Source organism: Phytophthora sojae (assembly GCF_000149755.1).
Source record: "Phytophthora sojae unplaced genomic scaffold PHYSOscaffold_4, whole genome shotgun sequence".
Taxonomy (NCBI): Eukaryota; Oomycota; class Peronosporomycetes; order Peronosporales; family Peronosporaceae; genus Phytophthora; species Phytophthora sojae.
In genome coordinates, this window is record NW_009258118.1 from 2,732,233 (window position 1) to 2,751,178 (window position 18,946).

Below are 18,946 nucleotides of genomic sequence, written 5' to 3' on the forward strand. Positions count from 1 at the left end.
CGATGATCTCTTCGACTGCAGCCGCATGTCTTGCATCATTAGGGCCACTATTCGGGCATCCTCATTGCATTCGTCATCTGTATTTTTGTATGTAGGGCTTCTACTACGTTCATGTGATGTGTGCCACCTAAAGAGACCCACACTCTTCATTTTTCGACGCATTTGCGCCAGGATGAACGGGGGCGGCGGCGCCGGGGACGCCGCCATGCAGCAGAAGCGCGCGGCGGACGCGAGTGAAGAGGAGCGGATGGCCAAGCAGATGCGGACGGAGGCAAACGCCGCCTCGAACCTGGCCCAGGCCAACGCCATGGCCGCCACGAGGGCCATGTTCGGCAGCCCGCAGCAGCAGGGCAACAATCTCTTCTTCATGGGCTCTCAGCCCATGATGCAGTCGCTCCAGCTGGCTCAGCAGCAGCCCATGCTGTCGGTGGCTCCCAGTGTCCCCACTACACAGGAGCAGCACATGCAGATGCAGATGCAGCAGCGCCAGCAGCAGCAACAGTTCGCGGCGGCGATGGCAGGTGCGCCACCGGATCGCTAGTGCGGGCGAATCTCGGCTGGGTGATTGGCGGGTTATTGCTGCTGGATGCTTACTGTACCTTTTGGTTTGTTGTATGGCAGCTCGACGAAACGCGCAGCAGCAGCAACAGGCAGCAGCGATGGCTACGATGATGGGACACCAGAATGCTACGTCGATGGCACAGCAGACGCCGCCGATGCAATCGAATCCCGGCGCCAACGTTCACGTGGCGTCGCTTATGGGAAGCCACGGAATGAATTTCCAGTTGAACACATCGACCGCAGCTCCTGCGCAGCCCCAACAGTCGACGGTGCCCACTGGAATGCAGAACCCAGCGCAGCCGCAGCAGCAGATGCAGGCACCACCTGCTACTGTTGTGCCAGTGACGTCAAACGAGATTGAAGAGCCTTGCCTTGTTTGCGGCAAGAAGGGGGACATTTTCACGTGCAATGGTGGCTGCGCTCTCCACGTACACCCTGCTTGCATTGGCGAGGATGCAATTTTCCCGTTTGTTGGTACGCTTTTTGTAATCGAGACTTGTATGCTGGCGTACGGATCACTCACGCTTATCCTGGGTTGATACGACGCGCAGTCGGTCAACTTTGTGGCAGTTGTTTCATCGTGCAGCAGAATAGGGCGTCACCGGAAGATCTGACGAAGGGTGGACCGAATGCTCTATCGGTAAGACTTCAGTTCTTGGAGAATTCCATGCGCGTATACTAATCGCTGGGGTTGTTACGTGTACCTGTTGTATGGCAGGTTCGAAGGGCGATCTTGTGTGTGAATTTGGAGACCAATAGTAATTTGAACTTCGACAAGTTCGGACATTTGGCTTCGTTACGACTGGGAGAAATCGGTTCGGTACGCTTAAGGCATGCGTTCGTAGAAAAAATTCGAGAGAATATTCGCACTCATGTTCGCGCTGCTGTTTACAGATCGCAGGCTACCCGATCAAACCATTTGCTGAAAAGTTTGTCGAGCCGTATTTGCAGGTGGGTATTCAACATTATCGCAGTAAATCACGCCAACGGAAGTCCCAGTATCCTGGCTTACAAATTCTCGCTATGTTTCCTATTATTTACCCAGCGCTGGATACGCGAAAAACTTACGACCACTGACAAGTGGATGTTGAACGTCCGCGAGATTTTTACAGTGATGATTGGCTTGTACAGGTACTGAAAATGTCCTACGAGACATATACGTCTGCGATACACTAACCATGCGTGTCTTTGGTTTGTTCGATTCGTACAGTTTGAAGAGAGCCTGCATTGCACATGGTCTGCACGATAAAGTGATTGAGCTTATGAAAGCGCGTAAATTCACGGTGATGGACTTCTTCGGGTGGCACCCTGCCATCGAAGGCCCAACTGTGCGATGCTCGAGTCTTTGCGCTGTCTGTGGAATTCGTAACGCACCCGAGGTGGACACATGCTCGCGTTGCCACCACAAACTCGTCTTCCCATCGGTATTCACGAAGTATATTAGCACCCTCCTGGCTGCTTTTTATGCAGGTAAGTGTCGCTGTCTGTGGATTGCGACTCGTGATTATGTATGTGCCCGCGTTCTAACTCTTTACGTCCCTTCGTGCAGAACAAGTCGGAATTCCTCTTGGGGCATCTACTCTAGACGTGTTTGCTCACACACATACTGTGCGGGGCATGTACAAGGGACTACGACCATTCGACACTGACGGTGTCATCTGGGAGCAGTTTACGGATCAGTGAGTGATGTGCTTCTATCTTCTCGTATTTTGGCGGTATCAGCAGGAAGACACCATCTAACCGCGATTGATTTGTGCATATGCTCATTGGATAATGGTGTTCAGGCTGCGGATGATTTTCGGCTTTTTAGACATCATGAGCAATTTTGGCACGCTGCAGCTAAACCCAGATCTGTTCGTGCCCGAAGTCAACATCATCTTCAATCCAGCCTATGTGAACCAAGCGATGATACTCAATGAGTACGAGGTCGTCGGAAAGCTCCTCCAATGCATGAAGCTATTCGGCCAGGCAAAAAGTAACGATAACTTCGCCATGATCGACTCCGTCCAACGATACTTGCTGTTCAAGCATGGCCCCAATGGAAGCTGGTGCAAGACGAATGGTTCGACTGTGGATCTTTATAAGGCTACGGTCACTTGCTCAAAGTACGTGTGTGTGGAATGAATGCATTACTTTTAGGCAAGTACTGACATGCTCCTGTGTAAATTGTTTTAGGGCGCTGCTTACACCGGACCTTCGAGGATACGGCCCCATTTCACACGATTTCCAGCGGCTCCTGGAGCAATGGGCTCGGAATGCAGCACCAAAGCTTCCGTCTGCCGCGATGGCTGGGGCAAAACTACCAGCCGAAATGTCAAAGCTGAAGCTCCTTGCTTCCGGGGCGACTGTGAAGACAAACACACAAGCGAAGTTCAAGCGCCTTGAGGCAATGTATAAGGTACGATGTGAGTTGAAATGCATGGATATGAAAGGTAGTATGTCTGACATCTTTTTTTCGTGCACGTAATATTATAGCGACAAACTGCTCCAAAAGGAGGTACTGCCTCACTCGAATCTTTAATGACCGAGAGGATGAAGCAACTTATTAAGGCGAAGGTACGTGCACTATTCGAGGGTCTAGTAGAAAAGAAAAATACTAAGTTGATGTACTTGATTTTTTAACATACAGAAACTTGACGACCAAGCAAAGGCTGCCGCAGCAACTGAAGAAAAAAAGATCGCTCAAGATGGAGCAAATTCGGTCAAAGAAGAGAAAGATAACATCAAGGATGTGGTCCACCCCACCGAGCATTCACCCAATGACGAAATGCCAATCAAGAAAGAAGACGGAGTTGCAGACAACACGACTGACTCGGAAGACGTCAAATCCGAAAACCAGTCGTCTCGGGCGGAAAAAGATCAGGATGATGACGATGTTTTAACAAACATGAGTCTCCACGAAGACCTGGAAATCTTTGATGGTCTACAATTTGAGGACGGCGGAGGCATCATTGACATGAGCTTCCACTCATTGGGCCCTTCCACAGATGTTGAAGAAGACAACGGTGAAAATGACGTAGAGGACCCCGAAGGCACTGACGCACCTGGTCAAGATGATGAGGACGAAGCTATGGACGACCATGTGTACGACGACGATGAGGACGAGAATGAAGATAGCAGTCACGCTGCGGCTGGAGATGCACCTCATCAGGAGGAGGTACAAATGCCAGACGCAGCCGACATCGGCGATGGCGGTTCGGATTTCCCGTCTGACATGTAAATGCGAGTTCACTTAGTAAAAGCGCATTCTACATTCCTTCCGTTAGTAGAGAAATAAGGCTCTCACAACAGCCCAATGAATTGACCTAAGTCCTTCTCTCCTGGTTTCCTATACGTGATTGAGGCCTGGGCTCTCTGTCGACTCTCAGCCATTTCCTCATCACTCAGTTCAAGGAATGACCGCAGGCCTTCCCACGCAGCTCGGGACTACATGCACAACAGAGAAAACATATCAACATCGGCCAGACGCATAATACCAACCAAACTGATCGGTGAAAGTTACCTGAACGTGGTAATCCAAGTCCAGATTTGCCAGCGACAACAAAGCGGTCTTAAGGTTGGCAGTCTTCCCGGTGTCCATCCGCTTTGTTTCTACCTTCAGACTGTTCGCGATGAATTGGACTTGTTCCTTTGCCTGGTTCATGCGATCCTCCGCCTGCGTAAAATATGAAGTGAGCAAAGGTACTACATGTGAATGCGGCTCGCAAAGATATCCTGTCAACTTACCGAAGCCATTTTCTGCTCAGCTCGCATGGCGGATGCTGCTGCACCACTACTTGCTCGTGCAGCTGCAAACCGCTCTTTGTTGCGCTGCATACTCGCATTCGCTTGCTGGACCTCGTGAATTGCCGACTCGCGATTATGCATCACGGTCTGGACACACAAACACGCCCGGTCATTATCGGAAGCCACCCCAGAAAACACCAATAAATCCTTACCTTGACGGCATCTACTTTGCCGGCTTGATATCTTACAATCGACACGTACATCGATAGTAACTTATCCAGCTGGTACAACAAAGATTGCATTAGTATCAGCTCCATGTATCATTATGGCGGCTACGTAGTTAGCTTACCTGATCCTGGTAAATATTGGACACGGTCTCAAAATGGTCACCAGCGACCTGTAAATCAACAAACAGCCACATCAGCACGTTGTATTAAAGTAGATTCACCCATATAATTAATATAGACCCACCTCAGCGAGCTGCTTCATGTCTGGATCCCTCTTCTCGTGCTCGGACAACGCAGACAAATAGCTGCCAAACCGTGACATCTCGTACCCTTCACTACGCTGAGCGGCATAAACGATGTCCGAGCAGCGCGTCACCTCTCGAATTCGCTTTTCATATTCGTCGATATGTTGGCCGATCTGTAAAGATAGCAATAATTCGTCTATAAGTGCCACACCTATTTGTCGGGACAAGACGACATCTTTAACCCACCCTTGCGTAATCATCATCGGTCTTGATCTCAACTTGCTGGACGTTCGACGCCAGAAACACGCCGTCTTTTAAGGAGCTCCATAGTGAGCTTACAGAAGCTGGAGTTGGGACATACGCGGCAGCGATGGATGCAACCTTTAACAGCTCTTTCCCAGCAATGAGACCCTGTTACCACGATTCACGGCCGTGCCAATCAGTACAAAATTGCAAACATGGTAGCAGGTGAATGCAAAGGCTTACGAACCTCAGTGCTAGCAGTCAGGACGATCTGCAGCTCGAGCGTCTGAGAAAGTTTTTCATGGCTGCACACTTCATTCTGTGCGAAACCCACAGGTCACGAATGAATCCAACAAGCCGTTTTGACAAAAAAAAACTTACAATGAAGTGCTCCAAAGCTTGGCGACGTTCTTCGACAAATGTGGCATCCATGTTTCCTGTCCAGCGTTTTTCGGGAAGCGGAGGAATGATCGTGCCTGTCGAAAAACTCGTTAGCTACACAATATTTATTACGTTGACGCCTCGTAATTCAGCATCACCAATCATTACCTCGAAAGTGCATAAGCAATCGCTGGTGAAGCCATTCGAAGTCACTAAACCGCCGCTTCACTTGTGCACTAGTGCACGGGAAGTGCGAGCAGTTCGTCTACATCAAGGATACAATGCCAACGCAGTCATTCGTACACAAGACGCGTTAGTATTTGCCCTCAGAAATCTCAAGTTTTAAAGCAGTCGCAGCATTATACCTTCGTGGAGATCACGTACTGCGTGTAGCGAGAGTAGCCCGACCCAACAATGACCGGAGTGCTCACCGACACCACAAAGGACCGCTCGAAATCTGGCGGCACCTCTTCTGGGAGCTAACACACCACGCAGCCATCGATAAAAATGGTTCTATACAAGTCCACATCATATCCTGCAGCTCTCACCACATTGTCGACTGGCTGCTCGAGCTGAAAGTCGGCCAGGGGCAGAGGCTCTCCTGAGTAGAGACTCTGCATCTGGCACTTGCCGGTGCTCTGCACTAGCGCCACGAGCTTCATGGCTACGAACCAGCAGTCCTTGTTCAGCTTCTCCTGGGACTTGCCTCCACTAGCCAGGCGCCAGATCTGCGCCAGCAAACACCACAAGAGCCCAGTCAAATAATACTCCCTCGACCATGCCCCCAGTCTCTCCCCGCGAACCTCTCGGTTGGCGTCGTTCATCAGCCTTGCCCGACGGATAAACGCCGCTCCCTCCGTGCCTCCAATGTAGCCATCTGAATCCGTGTCCACCTGCCGTAGACCGACCGGGAAAAAATGTAATTAATGTTAAGGCGTCAGCATTCCCGGATATGATTCAGCGGACGGTAGACAGCGAAGATCGACGTACGATGTGGAAGAACCTGGCGTAGAGCACGCCCTCCTCGCTCAGGAACTTGATGGGTCCGTTCACGAACGCGATGTTGAACTCGCCGCCGCCCGCGCCGCTCGTCGAGGAGCGCCCCATGCCCAGCATCGCTAGCTGGTCTTCAGCTGCGCCGTTTTCTGAATGTAACCTTGAAGTACACGATCCGAACACACTTTGACACCGACAGTATAATTTCAACCAACCCACATCGCTCATCAATTCCATTGGTTGATTATCTGAAAGTTATGTGACAGCAGACCAGCAAGTGTCGAAGAAAAAAAAAAAGCGCGACCCCAGTTCGGATTTCGCGCCCAAGGTCACTTGGATAATTAATTCCTCGCTATGCGGACCTACTCGCGCGACATCACGCTGGGCAGCGCCAGCCACCGGCTCGGGTCCTCGGCCGACGTGGGCTTCGGCGGCACGCCCGCCAACGAGCGCCGCTTCAACAAGAAGCGCAGCTCGCGCCGGCGCATGCGGATCTCCAAAGAGTAAATTGCGCTCGATCTTCAACTTCATCACGTAACAATCCTTTCACTGACGTTAAAATACATTTTCTAGGTCTATGAACCGTCTGGTGATGGACTATCTCGTGGGCAAAGGCTACCGAGAGGTGGCGGAGGCCTTCTGGCGCGACTCGGGCACCAGACGTGAGTGGATTGGGGTGTCGTTCCGGTGTTTTAGCAGCTTGAAGTTGTTGCTGACGGCTGGGCTCTCTACTTGTACAGCGCACGTGGACTTGCAGTCGGTGCAGGAGCGCATGAGCATCCAGCAGCTGCTGCTCAAGGGGCAGATCCAGAAGGCGCGCAGCAAGCTGGCCAACATGAACCCTGACTTCCTGGAGAAGAACAACGGCATGGATTTCTTGCTGGCCAAGCAGGAGCTGATCGAGCTGATTAAGGCCCACAACATTGAGGAGGCTCTGCAGTTTGCCATCAAGAACCTCGCGCCGTTTGGACAGAAGAGTGTGAGTGGGCAGAGCAGAGAAGTAGCGGGCTGCTCCAATGGGCCCAGAGCGTGCTGCTAACTTTGTGTGTATGACTGTCGGTTGAAATGCAGCCCCAATTTCTTCACGAGATCGAACGGACGATGTCCGTCATTGCGTTCAAGAACCCGTCGGACTCGCCGCTTGGGCATCTGCTGGAGCAGGCTCAACGCCGTCGCGTGGCAGATGAAGTCAACTCCGCCATCTTGCGGAGCCAAAAGCAAGAGCTAGGTAAGGAAGTTGACATGTGTGCTGCTGTCTACGATGCCGTACTCATTGAGCATGTGTTCTTTTGCAGAGCCGATGCTACCCACCATGGTCCAGCAGTTCCATTATATGGAAGATCAGCTCGAGACCAAGCTAAACCGCCCTTCGCACGGCATTCGTGTCGAAGACTCAGCGCGTTAAGTGAGCGCTGAGAGGCGGCCTCTGCTGTCCAGGCTATTCTGGATCAGAGAGGCTCGGCTGCTGCCATTGCTCTCGCCTTTTGCAATGCTTCTATTCCGTCCGTCAAGTGTGTTATTGCACATGTCTTGCATATTGAACTCTATTTCTTTTGCTGCGCTCGGTAAAACCGCGCTGAAGATTAAAACACAAAATAATTTATCATCGCTCTGCATCATCGCCTGAGCCTTCTTCGTAAAGCTGTTCGATGAATAGCAATCGTCTGGTGAGTGGCCCCGCACTGTAAGGAAACAGATCTGCCGCCACTAGCTTGTCGATCTCCAGTCGAAGTCGAATAAGCACACTCATAACGCATTCAAGTCGGTTGTTCGCCTGCAGTTTTTGCTTGCTGGTCTTCCAGTGCGCACTTAAATGTCGGAGGTATCGCATGGTGTACTCGAGCATTTGCGTTTCTGAGGAGACAAACGTGATATCAATTAGATGGAGCGGCATTCAAAAGAAAGCACGGTAATCTTACCGTTTGATACGAGGAGGTCAAGTAGCACGATGTGGTCTCGTCCTAGTGTGTCCACCAGGTCAGCGAAGAGTAAATCGGGGTCATACTCAGTAGTTAAGATCTCGATAGCGTCTGATGCCCAGGCGATTCGCTGATTCCATTGCTTTGGCATACTCACGCCAGCACCTGCTAGAGCCGCCATGCGAGTAAGACCGTTCAGCACTTCAACCATCACATCATCTTGCTCGGCAAGCACCGCAAAAGTTCGTTGTCGACTTGGTAGCTTCTGTTGCGTAGCCCAAACCGGTCGTTCGCCTGCCCGAGCCAGCACTACTGGCTCTGCACTCGTCGTTCCAGCGGAAAACTCCAGAAATGAGACTCCCATTCGGCTAAGAAGCACCAACCACTGTTGCAAGAATGGGTACCGGGTCGACTTCCCTATGAATACCTCTTGGCTCGACACATTTGGAGGTTCATTGCTCTCGAGTAGCTGCAGCGCAGTAGGTGTACACGATGAATCCATCAGCCACACTAAACAGCACTCGAACCACTTCTTGTAAATCAGGGCCATGGCACTTTCATCACCGAGTTCTTGATCCTTCCAACGCTTTATAGCTGTCTGGAAGTCGCCAGTAAACTCCAGAACTGCGCAAGTCACGAATGCCGGTTGCGAGGCGTAGTCCATCGTCACAAACACGCCACCCATAAGCACCAACACCTGCTTGCTTAACTCCACCAGTTGATAAACCTCCTTCTTCTCCAGGCTGCGAAGTCGTTTCACAAAATCGCCTAAAAACACCAAGGCCTCGTACTGAACCGAGTAAGGAGCAGCAGCCGTGGAGCTTTCATTCACACATCGAGACGAACCAAATACTCTGCGTATCATAGCACCCACGCCACATAAATTTTCCAACATTGCTTGCAAATACGAGGGCTCGGTCACTCGTTCTGATAGTTCCTCTTCCTCACTCCCGCCATCTCTACCATCTTCGCCCGACTCTCCTCCAGATTCCACTTTGAGTAGCTGCCGCAGCACCTGGAACCGAAATCCACTGGTCTCCTGCCACTCGGGCGATATCGTGACAAGTTCTCTGGTAATTGCAACATAAAAGTATTGGTTCAGCCCTCTATCTGACCCTAATCCAGATTAATGAGCCACGCACTTGACGACGGCATTGACACAATGGCTATTGGCGTCTGCGTCGCTGACCAAGACGATCTGAAGCGCTTCTTTCGCAGCGTACGCCACCAACACGTCCTTGCGGTCTAGCAGACCAATCAGCGTCTTGATCTCTCCGCCAGAGCCGCCGTGGTGGCCTTGGACCGCCGTGGAGCAGGCCTCGATGCACCGCCGCCACTCCATCTATCGCCGTTTCATAATATCGACCAATCACAGCCGCGCAGATCTTGAAGGGGCGCGGATCTTAGAGCACGTTTGACAATCATGATGAACATGATGGAGGCCCCGGACTCGGACTCGGACGCGGAGTTCGCGGCCAAGGGCGCCAAGACGCCGCTCTGGTCGGGCGCAGCGTACTCCAGTGCCATCAGCAAGTCCATGCGAGCCATGATGACGAGCAGCAGGCTGCGAGGCGGGAGACACGCGGCGGCAGCGTCTGGATCTGCTGCCAAAGATGCAGGCGCAGAGCTATTCGCTGATGCTGTGGCCCGGAAGGATAAGGAGAAGATGCTGGACGCGCTGGCGAAAGACCCGAGCGTCTTGAGGCGAAGTGACGAGGTGCGGAGCATCGAGAGTGATGAGTTTTGGATCTCGGGGTCATTGTGGTCTCATCATTCTTTTTTTGTAAACAAAGGAGGGCTGGTTACCGCTGCATCACGTGTGCGCGTTGCGTCCTAACTATCGCTATGTCGACCTCATGACCATGATGATCAATACGTACCCGGAGGCCGTTCGCTGTGTCAATAAAGTACGCTGTGGCGAGGTGGTTTCGGAAGGAAACCATGCATTAACCCGTTGCTCTCGTGCACAGAATGGACGAACGCCACTTCATGTACTGTGCGGAAACACATGCGTGACGGTGCAGGCGCTTGGTGTTTTTGCCGCTTCGCTTGCGGAGCTCACACTCGTGCAAGACACAAGTGGGGACTTGCCTCTCCATCATCTCTGTCGCAATGCAACGTGCGACATTGGCCTGATCAAGAAGCTGGGGTCGGATACTTCTGCTTATGCGGCGATCAATGATGTACGACTTATTCGATTAATGGTGCAGTGTGATATCGAGATGACACTGTTTGTTGTTGTTAATTTGGCGCTTTAGGAGGGCCAAACACCAACGCACTGCTTGGTAATGACTGGCCCCAAACTGAATAAGCCAGTGCTTCATCACCTCCTCGAGAACTTTCCAACCACAGCACTGATGCGAGATTTGGTACGCGATTATAGGAACTTGATAACGAAACCCTGAAAATCTGGTGATGTATTATTAACGTCCTCTTGTCATGTAACTCACTAGATGGGGCGTACTGTTCTTCACTGGGTTTGCGAGCGCCATGAACTGGATCTGGGCGTCATTCAAACTGTGCTTGCTGCAGCTGCCGATTCGGCTTCTCTATCAGATAGCGTACGTATCCGTCTTCAAGTTTTCTGGCGCTCTAAACCCTTTGCAAGCTAATTTGGATCCCCCGTGCTATATTGTTTTAGAACGGAGACTTGCCTCTTCACGTTTTGTGCCAGAACGAAAACCTTACCCGGGAAGCGCTCTGCATGGTGCTCCACGCGCTCCCGGCAGGCATAAATACTCTTGAAAAGGTTTGCAGTTCCACCCGAAGTTCTGTTGTATGATCATACGGTCAATAACTTTGGCTTTCATCCACTGCAGGATGATTTGTCACCGCTCCACTTCCTCTGCTCGAACAAGAGCTGCAATATCGACATGCTGACAGATTTTTTCTCGGTTGATAGCGACAATTCCTCGTGTGCCAAAGCTGACAAGGTAACATTTCAGGTTTAGGCTTTGTAGCAAAACGACACAGTGCAGTAACTATATTGGTTGACTGTGTTGTTTTTATTTCCAGTTCGGAGCTACAGCTCTACACTTGCTCTGCATGAATGAGTCCATTTCCACCGAACTCTTGCGCACGACCCTCCTTATGTGCTGCGAAGATTCATTTACTCAAGATGTGGTAAGCTCTATTGCGTCACTGAGTCGGTTTGTATTGTCGTGTCATCTAAGTGTGTTGAACCCATTCATGTAGCATGGCCGATCACCGCTTCACTATATGTGCATGAATCATTCGGTGTCGTCTGAGCTTCTGTGGCTCTTTTTCGATCGAGGCCACGACCTAGTTCGTCAAGTCGACAAGGTATTGGGCATGTGCACCAGCTACATGTACATTCGAAAGCTCACTAATGTAATCTTTTGTACTGTTAGGACGAGAGAACACCCTTACACTATCTCTGCAGCAATATTAAGGTAACGCCGCGCGTTCTAGAGATCCTCTTTGACAGCTGGCCAAGCGCAGCGTTGGTCGCGGATCGGGTAAGTAGTATCCGTGGTGTCGGATCTTCGCTCATTGCACCAACTCATTTGATATTCTGTTCGGTCACTGTAGGATTTTAAGCTTCCAGTGCAGTATTTGGTCGATAACCCGTCATCTTCCCCCGAAACAACTGCATTGCTAATATGCGGACCAGCGTCGTATCGCCATCGATACGAGTTCTTGAGCGTGAACGGACAGTGCACGTGCTTTACACAAAGTTCCGAGGTGGTATACGTGCAAACAAACGTCGCCATGGATTCCAATACCGCAACAAAAGTTCTCGTCAACTTTTACACGCCAAAACCTATTGTGGATCATGAACAAAGCATGCTTCTTTGCCTGAAAACTGCGGTACGTTCTAACTCAATGTCCCCAAATCGTTGTCGACTTGTTAATATTTTTTGTTTCGCTTCCAGGCGGAAATTCGAGATGACCATGTTAACTACTCCCCAACTGTGCATGAAACGTTTGAAAATGCAAAACGGAGGCTAACGTTACGCAGTATCGATGTCGCTCCAGAAGACCACAACGGGTAAGTTTACGACACTGCACTTCACTATAGCCAACTTATCACCGTAAAATCGATCGTTTTGTGCTAACCCATGGCGCCAATGTGGATACGAGTAGTGATACGACTATCACGTTGGACTACGCATTGGTGATGGAAGCTCCCTTGTATACTCTGGAAGGCTTGAGAGCGGAGAAGTTGTGCGATACGGAAGCAACTCGAGCGATCGCCACTGAAGTCGCCAATTGCTTGGTTTTCTGGCACTGTGATGCACGTATGGTCCACGGGAATATCGTACGTTTGCTTCCGATTGCATGCACAGTTGTACCTTGTACACGTATTTGAGCCTCATTATCTTTTCCTCTCAGACACTGCAAAACGTGGGCCAGTTTGAAGATCGGGGCCTCTGCCTGTTCAATTTGAGCACCAGCCGGGAGCTATACGACCAGCGTACGATTGGCACTCATGCCATTCCGCTGAGCTCCTGTCCACCCGAGGCGGCAAGGACTTTTATTGCTAAGGAAGAGTTTTTACCCACTCTGGCCTCTGATATGTGGCAGTTTGGGTGCCTCGTGTACGTGCATTCTTCAGTGGAGGTGTTACTCGACTCAAGCTAATTATTCGATGCATCTGGCATGCAGATATCAACTACTGACCGGAAGCACTTTGCTGGAGCGATTGGCCCCTTGGAGTTATTCCATCGGCCGTGAGCAAGGACTGCATTTGATATGCTCCCTCACTGACGCAGTGCTCGAGCCTCTCATCGCTGAAACTGCGCCAGAATTTCGCGTATTGCTCCAGCGAACTCTTGTCGTGAATCCAAGTTATCGCTGGGGAATTGATCGCTTGATGGTTTGTTGTTGTTCGTGGATCTAGGTTCAGTTGGGGCCTTGACTGATATCGTTGCTACGTGTATGTTCAACAGCGCGTTGAGGATGGCTCCGCCTTGCCGTCATTCGTGACAAGCGAAGCCCCCTCGCATGATTTCGTCGGCAAAACTTTGCAGCAGAAGACGGAAGATGCACTGGCCGACGGCACCGAACGGTCTCGGTCCGTCAAACACGCGCAAGAGCAGCTGGAGTTTATGAAGAAGGAGCAGTCACTCTTGCGCCACACGCTTCTGTCAACAAAGTCGCAACTTCGGGACGTTGACCAGGTAAAATGTATGCCATCCAGTAAACTGAGGAAGCTGCATCACTCAGGACTTCTTTGTCGTCTAATGACACAGGCACGAGCCAACCTGCAACTGAAAATGGCCGAGCTCCAGACTCAGATGACGACCGAGGTTCATCATAGACAGGAGGCGCAACTGGAGGCTCAATTGCTAGCGCGCAACCATCAGGCCATGACTCTCCAGCTGCACACGACAGTGCAAATGCTGCTGAACCTCGTTCCACTCGCCCGCAAGGTAAAATGACGACTACTTGCGCCGCTAGCCTTGGGGTGGCGTTCTGACCTCTCGGTCTCTGTTGCACCTTGCAGGTCTACGGCGCCGCTGCGGACGATTTCCTGTCGAGTGCACTAGCGCAGTCCACCGGAGTCGTTCCACTCAATGCCAACCCAGCCGGCCCAGCCAGCCTACGACGCAAGAGCAGTCCCATAAAGCTCCTGAAGACCCAGCTGCAGCACTCGGTGTTGGCCCACGGGTGCGTCCAGAAGTGGACCAACAGCACACCGCCCAGTGCATTAGCGACGGCGTTATCCGACGAGAACTCTGGCAGCAATTAGCAATTCTGCCTCAGAAGACGCGCCCGACGACAATGAAGAGAAGGCTCGAAGCCAGGCAGAAGAATCGGGCGGGGCTGCTGCCGTGGCTTGAACAGCGTGGTCTCGACTTAGCTGAAAGTTGAAGTGGGTCTGTAATCTGAAAAAAAAAACTTAAAAAACGCTTTTCCTGTCATTTTTGATTTTGAATCGGCGAATCAAAATGGCGCGGGCGGTGGCAGGTTCGCGCGCGGTGGAGACGTTCCTGCGCAACTTCGAGGGCGAGAAGGCCCGCTACCAGGAGATCCTCGAGATCACGCTCTGCTACGGCGTGCAGTGCCTCGCGCGCACGTTCTCGCTCAAGGGCATCAGCTGCAACGAGCTGCGGACCATCACGGGTACAGGAGCATAGAACGGTTAGTCTACAGTGCCAGGTAGTGTCACTAACTCGTGCTTCTGCTATTGACTGCAGGCTATGACGCAGCCAAGACCCGGGACTTTTACGTGCGCCACGCGTCCCAGCCAATTGGCAGAGAGGGGGCAGTGATGCAGCGCTCAGCGGTGGGAGTGCGTGCCAAGCCGTCGCACTCGTGGAGAGACGGAGAAGTGGAGATGCCAGACTTCCCGGAGCCGTCTGCAGGGGCTCAGAGCGGACCTCATGCTGCTATAGAGAAGGCTGCTGCCAGTTCAGGAGCTTCGAGTGGCGTGTTGTATTCGTTGCCTCCGACATTTGACGAAATCGACTTCCACTCGAAGTTGCTCGGGAAACCGCTGGTGGATTTGGCGTGGAAGGAGTTCACAAGCAGGGAGGGGTCGCAGATCAAGACGAGGGAAGAGCTGGAGGAGAAGCTCCTTCGCATGGACCAGAGAAAGTCGCCGACGACAATCCCTGCGACTGAATTGCCAGTAGCAACTTTTGCAGAGTTTCTAGGAGCGTACGTGGCAGAGTGTGTGCGTCAAACGCACAGCACGGCGCGGGCAATCAGTGGCATGAGTGTCGAGGAAGATGGTGGACAGAAGGAGAGTGCTTACGGCCGACGAAGTGCGACGTCCAACTCGTTTAATTCTCCAGTGACAGGCAGGCCTGCACGCAGCGTTTCAACCCCAGGTGCTGCAATGGGGAATACCAGGGTCTCGCAGCATGTGGTTGCCGAATCGGAGAGAAAGCAACGCCCTCTCCACTTTCAGCCAAAGCAGCGGCAGCCTCGACAGGTCCCCCGGTCGCTTCAGCATGTGCAGTCCAGGGTTCAGCCCGACCTGGACGCTCGGCGACAGAAAATTCTGCGAGTTAAGAAGACTCAGTCCCAGAGAATGGCAGAAACCTTAGCGCGTGCTCGACTGGCTGAGTATGATGCGCGGCGAGAGTTGCAGGACGTGCGTGATCGACGACTTGGCCCTAAGAAGATGCCCATCAGCGATATAACGAAAGGTATGTTGACGCTGATTGTGAGTAGCTCCTTTCAAAAGCAGCAACTAACATATTTTTATGCATTCACAGGTGCTGCAGCATTGGAGATCGTGGATGACTTCATGAAGAGCCCACTTATGGACAAGTTCGGTGGCGATAAGCCACTTGCGTCGGCTTCCAAACAGCCGCCAAAGTAAGTTTGTCATAGTGCTCACTTTGCTGCGACTGTAGTTAGTGGTGGTTAACAGTAATTCTGCTGTGTTTCATGATTCAGCGTCTCTACTGGCAGGCGTCAAGATCCACTGAAAGAGGAATTGTATGGCACGGCGGCACTGGATAACTCTTTCCTTGGCTGCAAACCTGCACCGGAACCGCGACGACAATCGAAGAACGCACCAAAGCAACCGAAACGCCGTACGATGTACAACAGGATGCCAAAGTCTGTATTCGATAAAGACAACTCACATGTTTTGATATCACACAGACTACAACGGTTGGCTCGGCGATTTCGGACCGATCCATACAAAAACTGTTCGACCTGAGTGGGATGAGGACGACGCTGCAGAGCGTAGGTGTGCCGACGGGGGAACAATCCCAAAAGAAATACTAATAATGATGCTTATGAACTGCAGGTATCGGATGCACCAAGTTTGAGTGGAACTTTGAGCAGTGAGTGAGCTTGTTTGTTCAGTACCTGGTCCCCCTGTGAAGTGATCCATGACTAACTTATTTGTGCTTTTAAGCAGTCTCCCTGGTGGACATCACGAGCCTGCTGATGGTCGTGAGCAACATGAAACCATTCCTCGGGAACGCTTTGGACAAAAGAAGAACTACTACGACGAAGCCAGGGATAATAGCGACAACTTTGTTGACGACATGAGCGATGCGCTCAGCACCAACTCCGACCCTGTCTTTAGATGGCTTAAAGATGCCGTTTGATTTTTCTAAAGTTTAACAACGCCATTTACGTAAGAACTACCCGAAATGCTACAGCAACGTTGAGAAGCGAGTAGATGAAGTAATAGATCATGAGAAGCTTGCCGTACCACACGGGGCAGCGATAGTTGTGGTGCCGGAAAACCAGTAGCGACGAAATGAGGGATACGAAGAGGAAGCTCAGCGAAATCCAAGCATGCACATCAAGTGCCAAGTCTTCACTGCGCCCGGATACGCATGCATAGGCCATGGGCAGTCCCAAACCAAGCAGAACGTTGAAGACTGGTCCACCATAGCACCCGGCAATAGCCATTTGTGGAAACCCTGCTCGTGCCACCGACACATCCGTGATGAAATCGCCAACTGAATTCCCCCACGCGAGTACGGTCAGGCCCAATAAGCTGTTACTCGCGTGAGTGATGTATCCCACCGCTACCAGAAGCGCCATCAGCTCATTCGCCACAGCGTAGATCCAACACACACATGCAATAAAAGCCAGGGAGAGTAACAGGCTTGAAGCTTTTAGAGACCGTGGCGCGTGTGACCGGTGGGTGAAGAACGAGAGAATGCCGCTCACACAACCACCGGCGAGCGCAAGGGCTTGCCACAACGGCACTTGATATGGTAATCTACCACCGCAGACGTCGAAACCCGCATATCCACTCGTGAGCGCAACCAATATCGGGACAGTTATAGGGGAAAGACATGCCTTGGGACGCGACCAGGATTCATCGTCGAACAGCGGCACCGTAACATCCCTAAAGAGCACAAGAGTCGCTTGTGGAATGTAAAGAACCTTCATCAGGATTGGTTCGTTGGTTGAGAATACTCGGATGACACGTCTCTTGAGCCGCCATCTCCAGCGAAGGTGCTGCTGCCATTCAGGATTCGCGCGTTCGTCATCTTCGTCCACATCACGCTCACCATCGGCAATCAGTGGTGACGACAGCGAATCTTCCTCGTCGACGTCGAAATGATCATCAAACACTCGGCTCGAAAATCTTGGTCCGACCAATTCATGCGGCGAAGACATCTCAAGCTCCGTGGCCCCCACTGATTTCCCATCACTACTTTCACGCGATTCACCGCCCTCTTTCTCACTAGGTACCCCAGCTTCCGACCTCGTGATAAACGCGTAATTGTGTCCCTGTCGCTTCACTCTCTTAGCATCCTTGCCTCTCGGTGACAATGCGTGCCAAAACGCGGAAATCATCAGCGACGCCTTGCCCGCCAGGTTTGCATCACGAACGTCGTCTTCAGCTGCTCTGTACCTTGCCACACACGCTGGGAAAACCACACTGCCCACGTAGATACCGTACATCACTAGAAACATCAGAGCAGCCACCGCTGTATCCCCGACATCTCTCTCACTGCTGCTCAAAGCCAGCAGCAGAAACAGCAGCAGCGAGGCGATCAGCGCCCCCACATCTCGCACGAAGGCCCAGCGCTGCACCTTGACAGCACTAGCCACAGCCACGCCGCCTACCACCACGGTGGACACGAACATAGCTCCTCCCAGCAGCTCGTTGACCCCCGTCTCCCCCACTCCGGAGCTGTACGCAGCGATGGCCGAGAAGACGTCGGGAGCTCCGTTCCCAAAGGCCAGGAAGGTGACGCCCGCCACGTCGTGAGGAACCCGCAGGCGGTCGCTGAGACTTGCCAGCGTGGGGGAAAAGTACCCGTCGGCCGTGCTTCCCACTGGAGAGAAACAAAGGGATGGATAAACTTAGTTAAAAATAGGGATAATATCACGATAACTATATTTTTTCTAGGAGATGAGATGGTGGAGACGCACGGAAGTAGAAGAGAGCGGCGAGCCACAGGAACAGCAGGGAGAAGGAGAGCAGAGGGAGGTCGGAGAGCGAGCAGTAGTGCATGTGCACGTAGTCGATGCCTAGAGGACCCAGCGTCATGTTCGCCACGAACGGGAAGGCGTCGCACGCCGCCGGCAGCGGCGCGAGGGCGAGCGCCATTTTCTCCGTATCAGGCAAATTGAAGCTTGACGCGTTTTGGAACTTTACTATGGAAGTTGTTTATTTCAACAAGAAAAAAGTTAAATTTACTTTATGAAATGGAAAGTTTACCAATTTTTCAATGGAAGTTCATGTTCTTGCCGTGGTGAACGCATGGGTTTTGTTCTGCCATTCCTTTCCTACACGAGATCTCACATACAGCCTGTGCTATAAGGCATTGGAATTTGCGTTACCTTAAGTCCAGTATCTGCCATGAGATCCGATGCAGCTGCTACAAAATGCTTCCAACTTCACGTCAAAACTCAACGCCTTGACCTCGTTCCACGATCCCGACTACGGCTTCGGCTTCTGTGACGCCGGCCACGTTCGCGGTCTCTACTGCGGCTTCTCTCACGCTCCCGCCTCGATCGCGACGAATCTTTGTCGCGTGGTGAGGATCGTCCTCGCTCCTTGCGATCACGGCTGTGGCGGCGCTCTTCACGAGCACGAGCACGGGTACGACTGCGACTGCGACTGCGACTGCGTTTGCGCTTCTCACGAGCTGGACTGCGGCTACGTCGGCGTCTTGAACCGGATGCAACTTCCTCTTCCTCCACGAGCTTAAAGTCGTCGTTACCTCGTGACTTCAACCGCAGATTG

The 18,946-nt window shown here is 51.9% G+C and overlaps 5 protein-coding genes across 5 annotated transcripts; 3 read left to right on the top strand and 2 right to left on the bottom strand.

Annotated features, from left to right (window-relative positions):
* Window positions 1-172: 172 nt before the first annotated feature.
* On the top strand, window positions 173-3,781 carry PHYSODRAFT_331365 (hypothetical protein; the record flags this gene model as incomplete). Its single annotated transcript, XM_009528151.1, has 10 exons — window positions 173-521; window positions 622-1,035; window positions 1,113-1,201; window positions 1,280-1,381; window positions 1,456-1,512; window positions 2,188-2,240; window positions 2,346-2,666; window positions 2,737-2,959; window positions 3,037-3,117; window positions 3,191-3,781. The coding sequence occupies 10 exons, from the start codon at window positions 173-175 to the stop codon at window positions 3,779-3,781; spliced, it is 2,280 nt and encodes a 759-aa protein (XP_009526446.1).
* A 62-nt stretch (window positions 3,782-3,843) lies between these two features.
* On the bottom strand, window positions 3,844-6,499 carry PHYSODRAFT_331366 (hypothetical protein; the record flags this gene model as incomplete). Its single annotated transcript, XM_009528152.1, has 14 exons — window positions 3,844-3,987; window positions 4,064-4,216; window positions 4,288-4,434; window positions 4,500-4,568; window positions 4,637-4,684; window positions 4,759-4,932; window positions 5,006-5,170; window positions 5,250-5,321; window positions 5,384-5,478; window positions 5,552-5,648; window positions 5,749-5,862; window positions 5,932-6,111; window positions 6,187-6,276; window positions 6,374-6,499. 14 exons carry the CDS (start codon window positions 6,497-6,499, stop codon window positions 3,844-3,846), a joined length of 1,674 nt encoding a protein of 557 aa, XP_009526447.1.
* Window positions 6,500-6,733: 234 nt separating this feature from the next.
* On the top strand, window positions 6,734-7,784 carry PHYSODRAFT_331367 (hypothetical protein; the record flags this gene model as incomplete). Its single annotated transcript, XM_009528153.1, has 5 exons — window positions 6,734-6,882; window positions 6,953-7,041; window positions 7,120-7,358; window positions 7,451-7,607; window positions 7,675-7,784. 5 exons carry the CDS (start codon window positions 6,734-6,736, stop codon window positions 7,782-7,784), a joined length of 744 nt encoding a protein of 247 aa, XP_009526448.1.
* Window positions 7,785-7,982: 198 nt separating this feature from the next.
* PHYSODRAFT_498888 (hypothetical protein) lies at window positions 7,983-8,983 on the bottom strand (the record flags this gene model as incomplete). Its single annotated transcript, XM_009528154.1, has 3 exons — window positions 7,983-8,233; window positions 8,299-8,560; window positions 8,657-8,983. 3 exons carry the CDS (start codon window positions 8,981-8,983, stop codon window positions 7,983-7,985), a joined length of 840 nt encoding a protein of 279 aa, XP_009526449.1.
* Window positions 8,984-9,721: 738 nt separating this feature from the next.
* PHYSODRAFT_351187 (hypothetical protein) lies at window positions 9,722-16,652 on the top strand (the record flags this gene model as incomplete). The annotated part of the gene is made up of 16 exons (XM_009528155.1): window positions 9,722-10,015; window positions 10,269-10,481; window positions 10,557-10,667; window positions 10,940-11,054; window positions 11,933-12,129; window positions 12,655-12,864; window positions 13,212-13,442; window positions 13,515-13,694; window positions 13,769-13,983; window positions 14,015-14,099; window positions 14,271-14,388; window positions 14,463-15,419; window positions 15,489-15,591; window positions 15,688-15,812; window positions 15,883-15,970; window positions 16,145-16,652. 16 exons carry the CDS (start codon window positions 9,722-9,724, stop codon window positions 16,335-16,337), a joined length of 3,435 nt encoding a protein of 1,144 aa, XP_009526450.1. The 3' UTR covers window positions 16,338-16,652.
* Window positions 16,653-18,946: the final 2,294 nt, after the last annotated feature.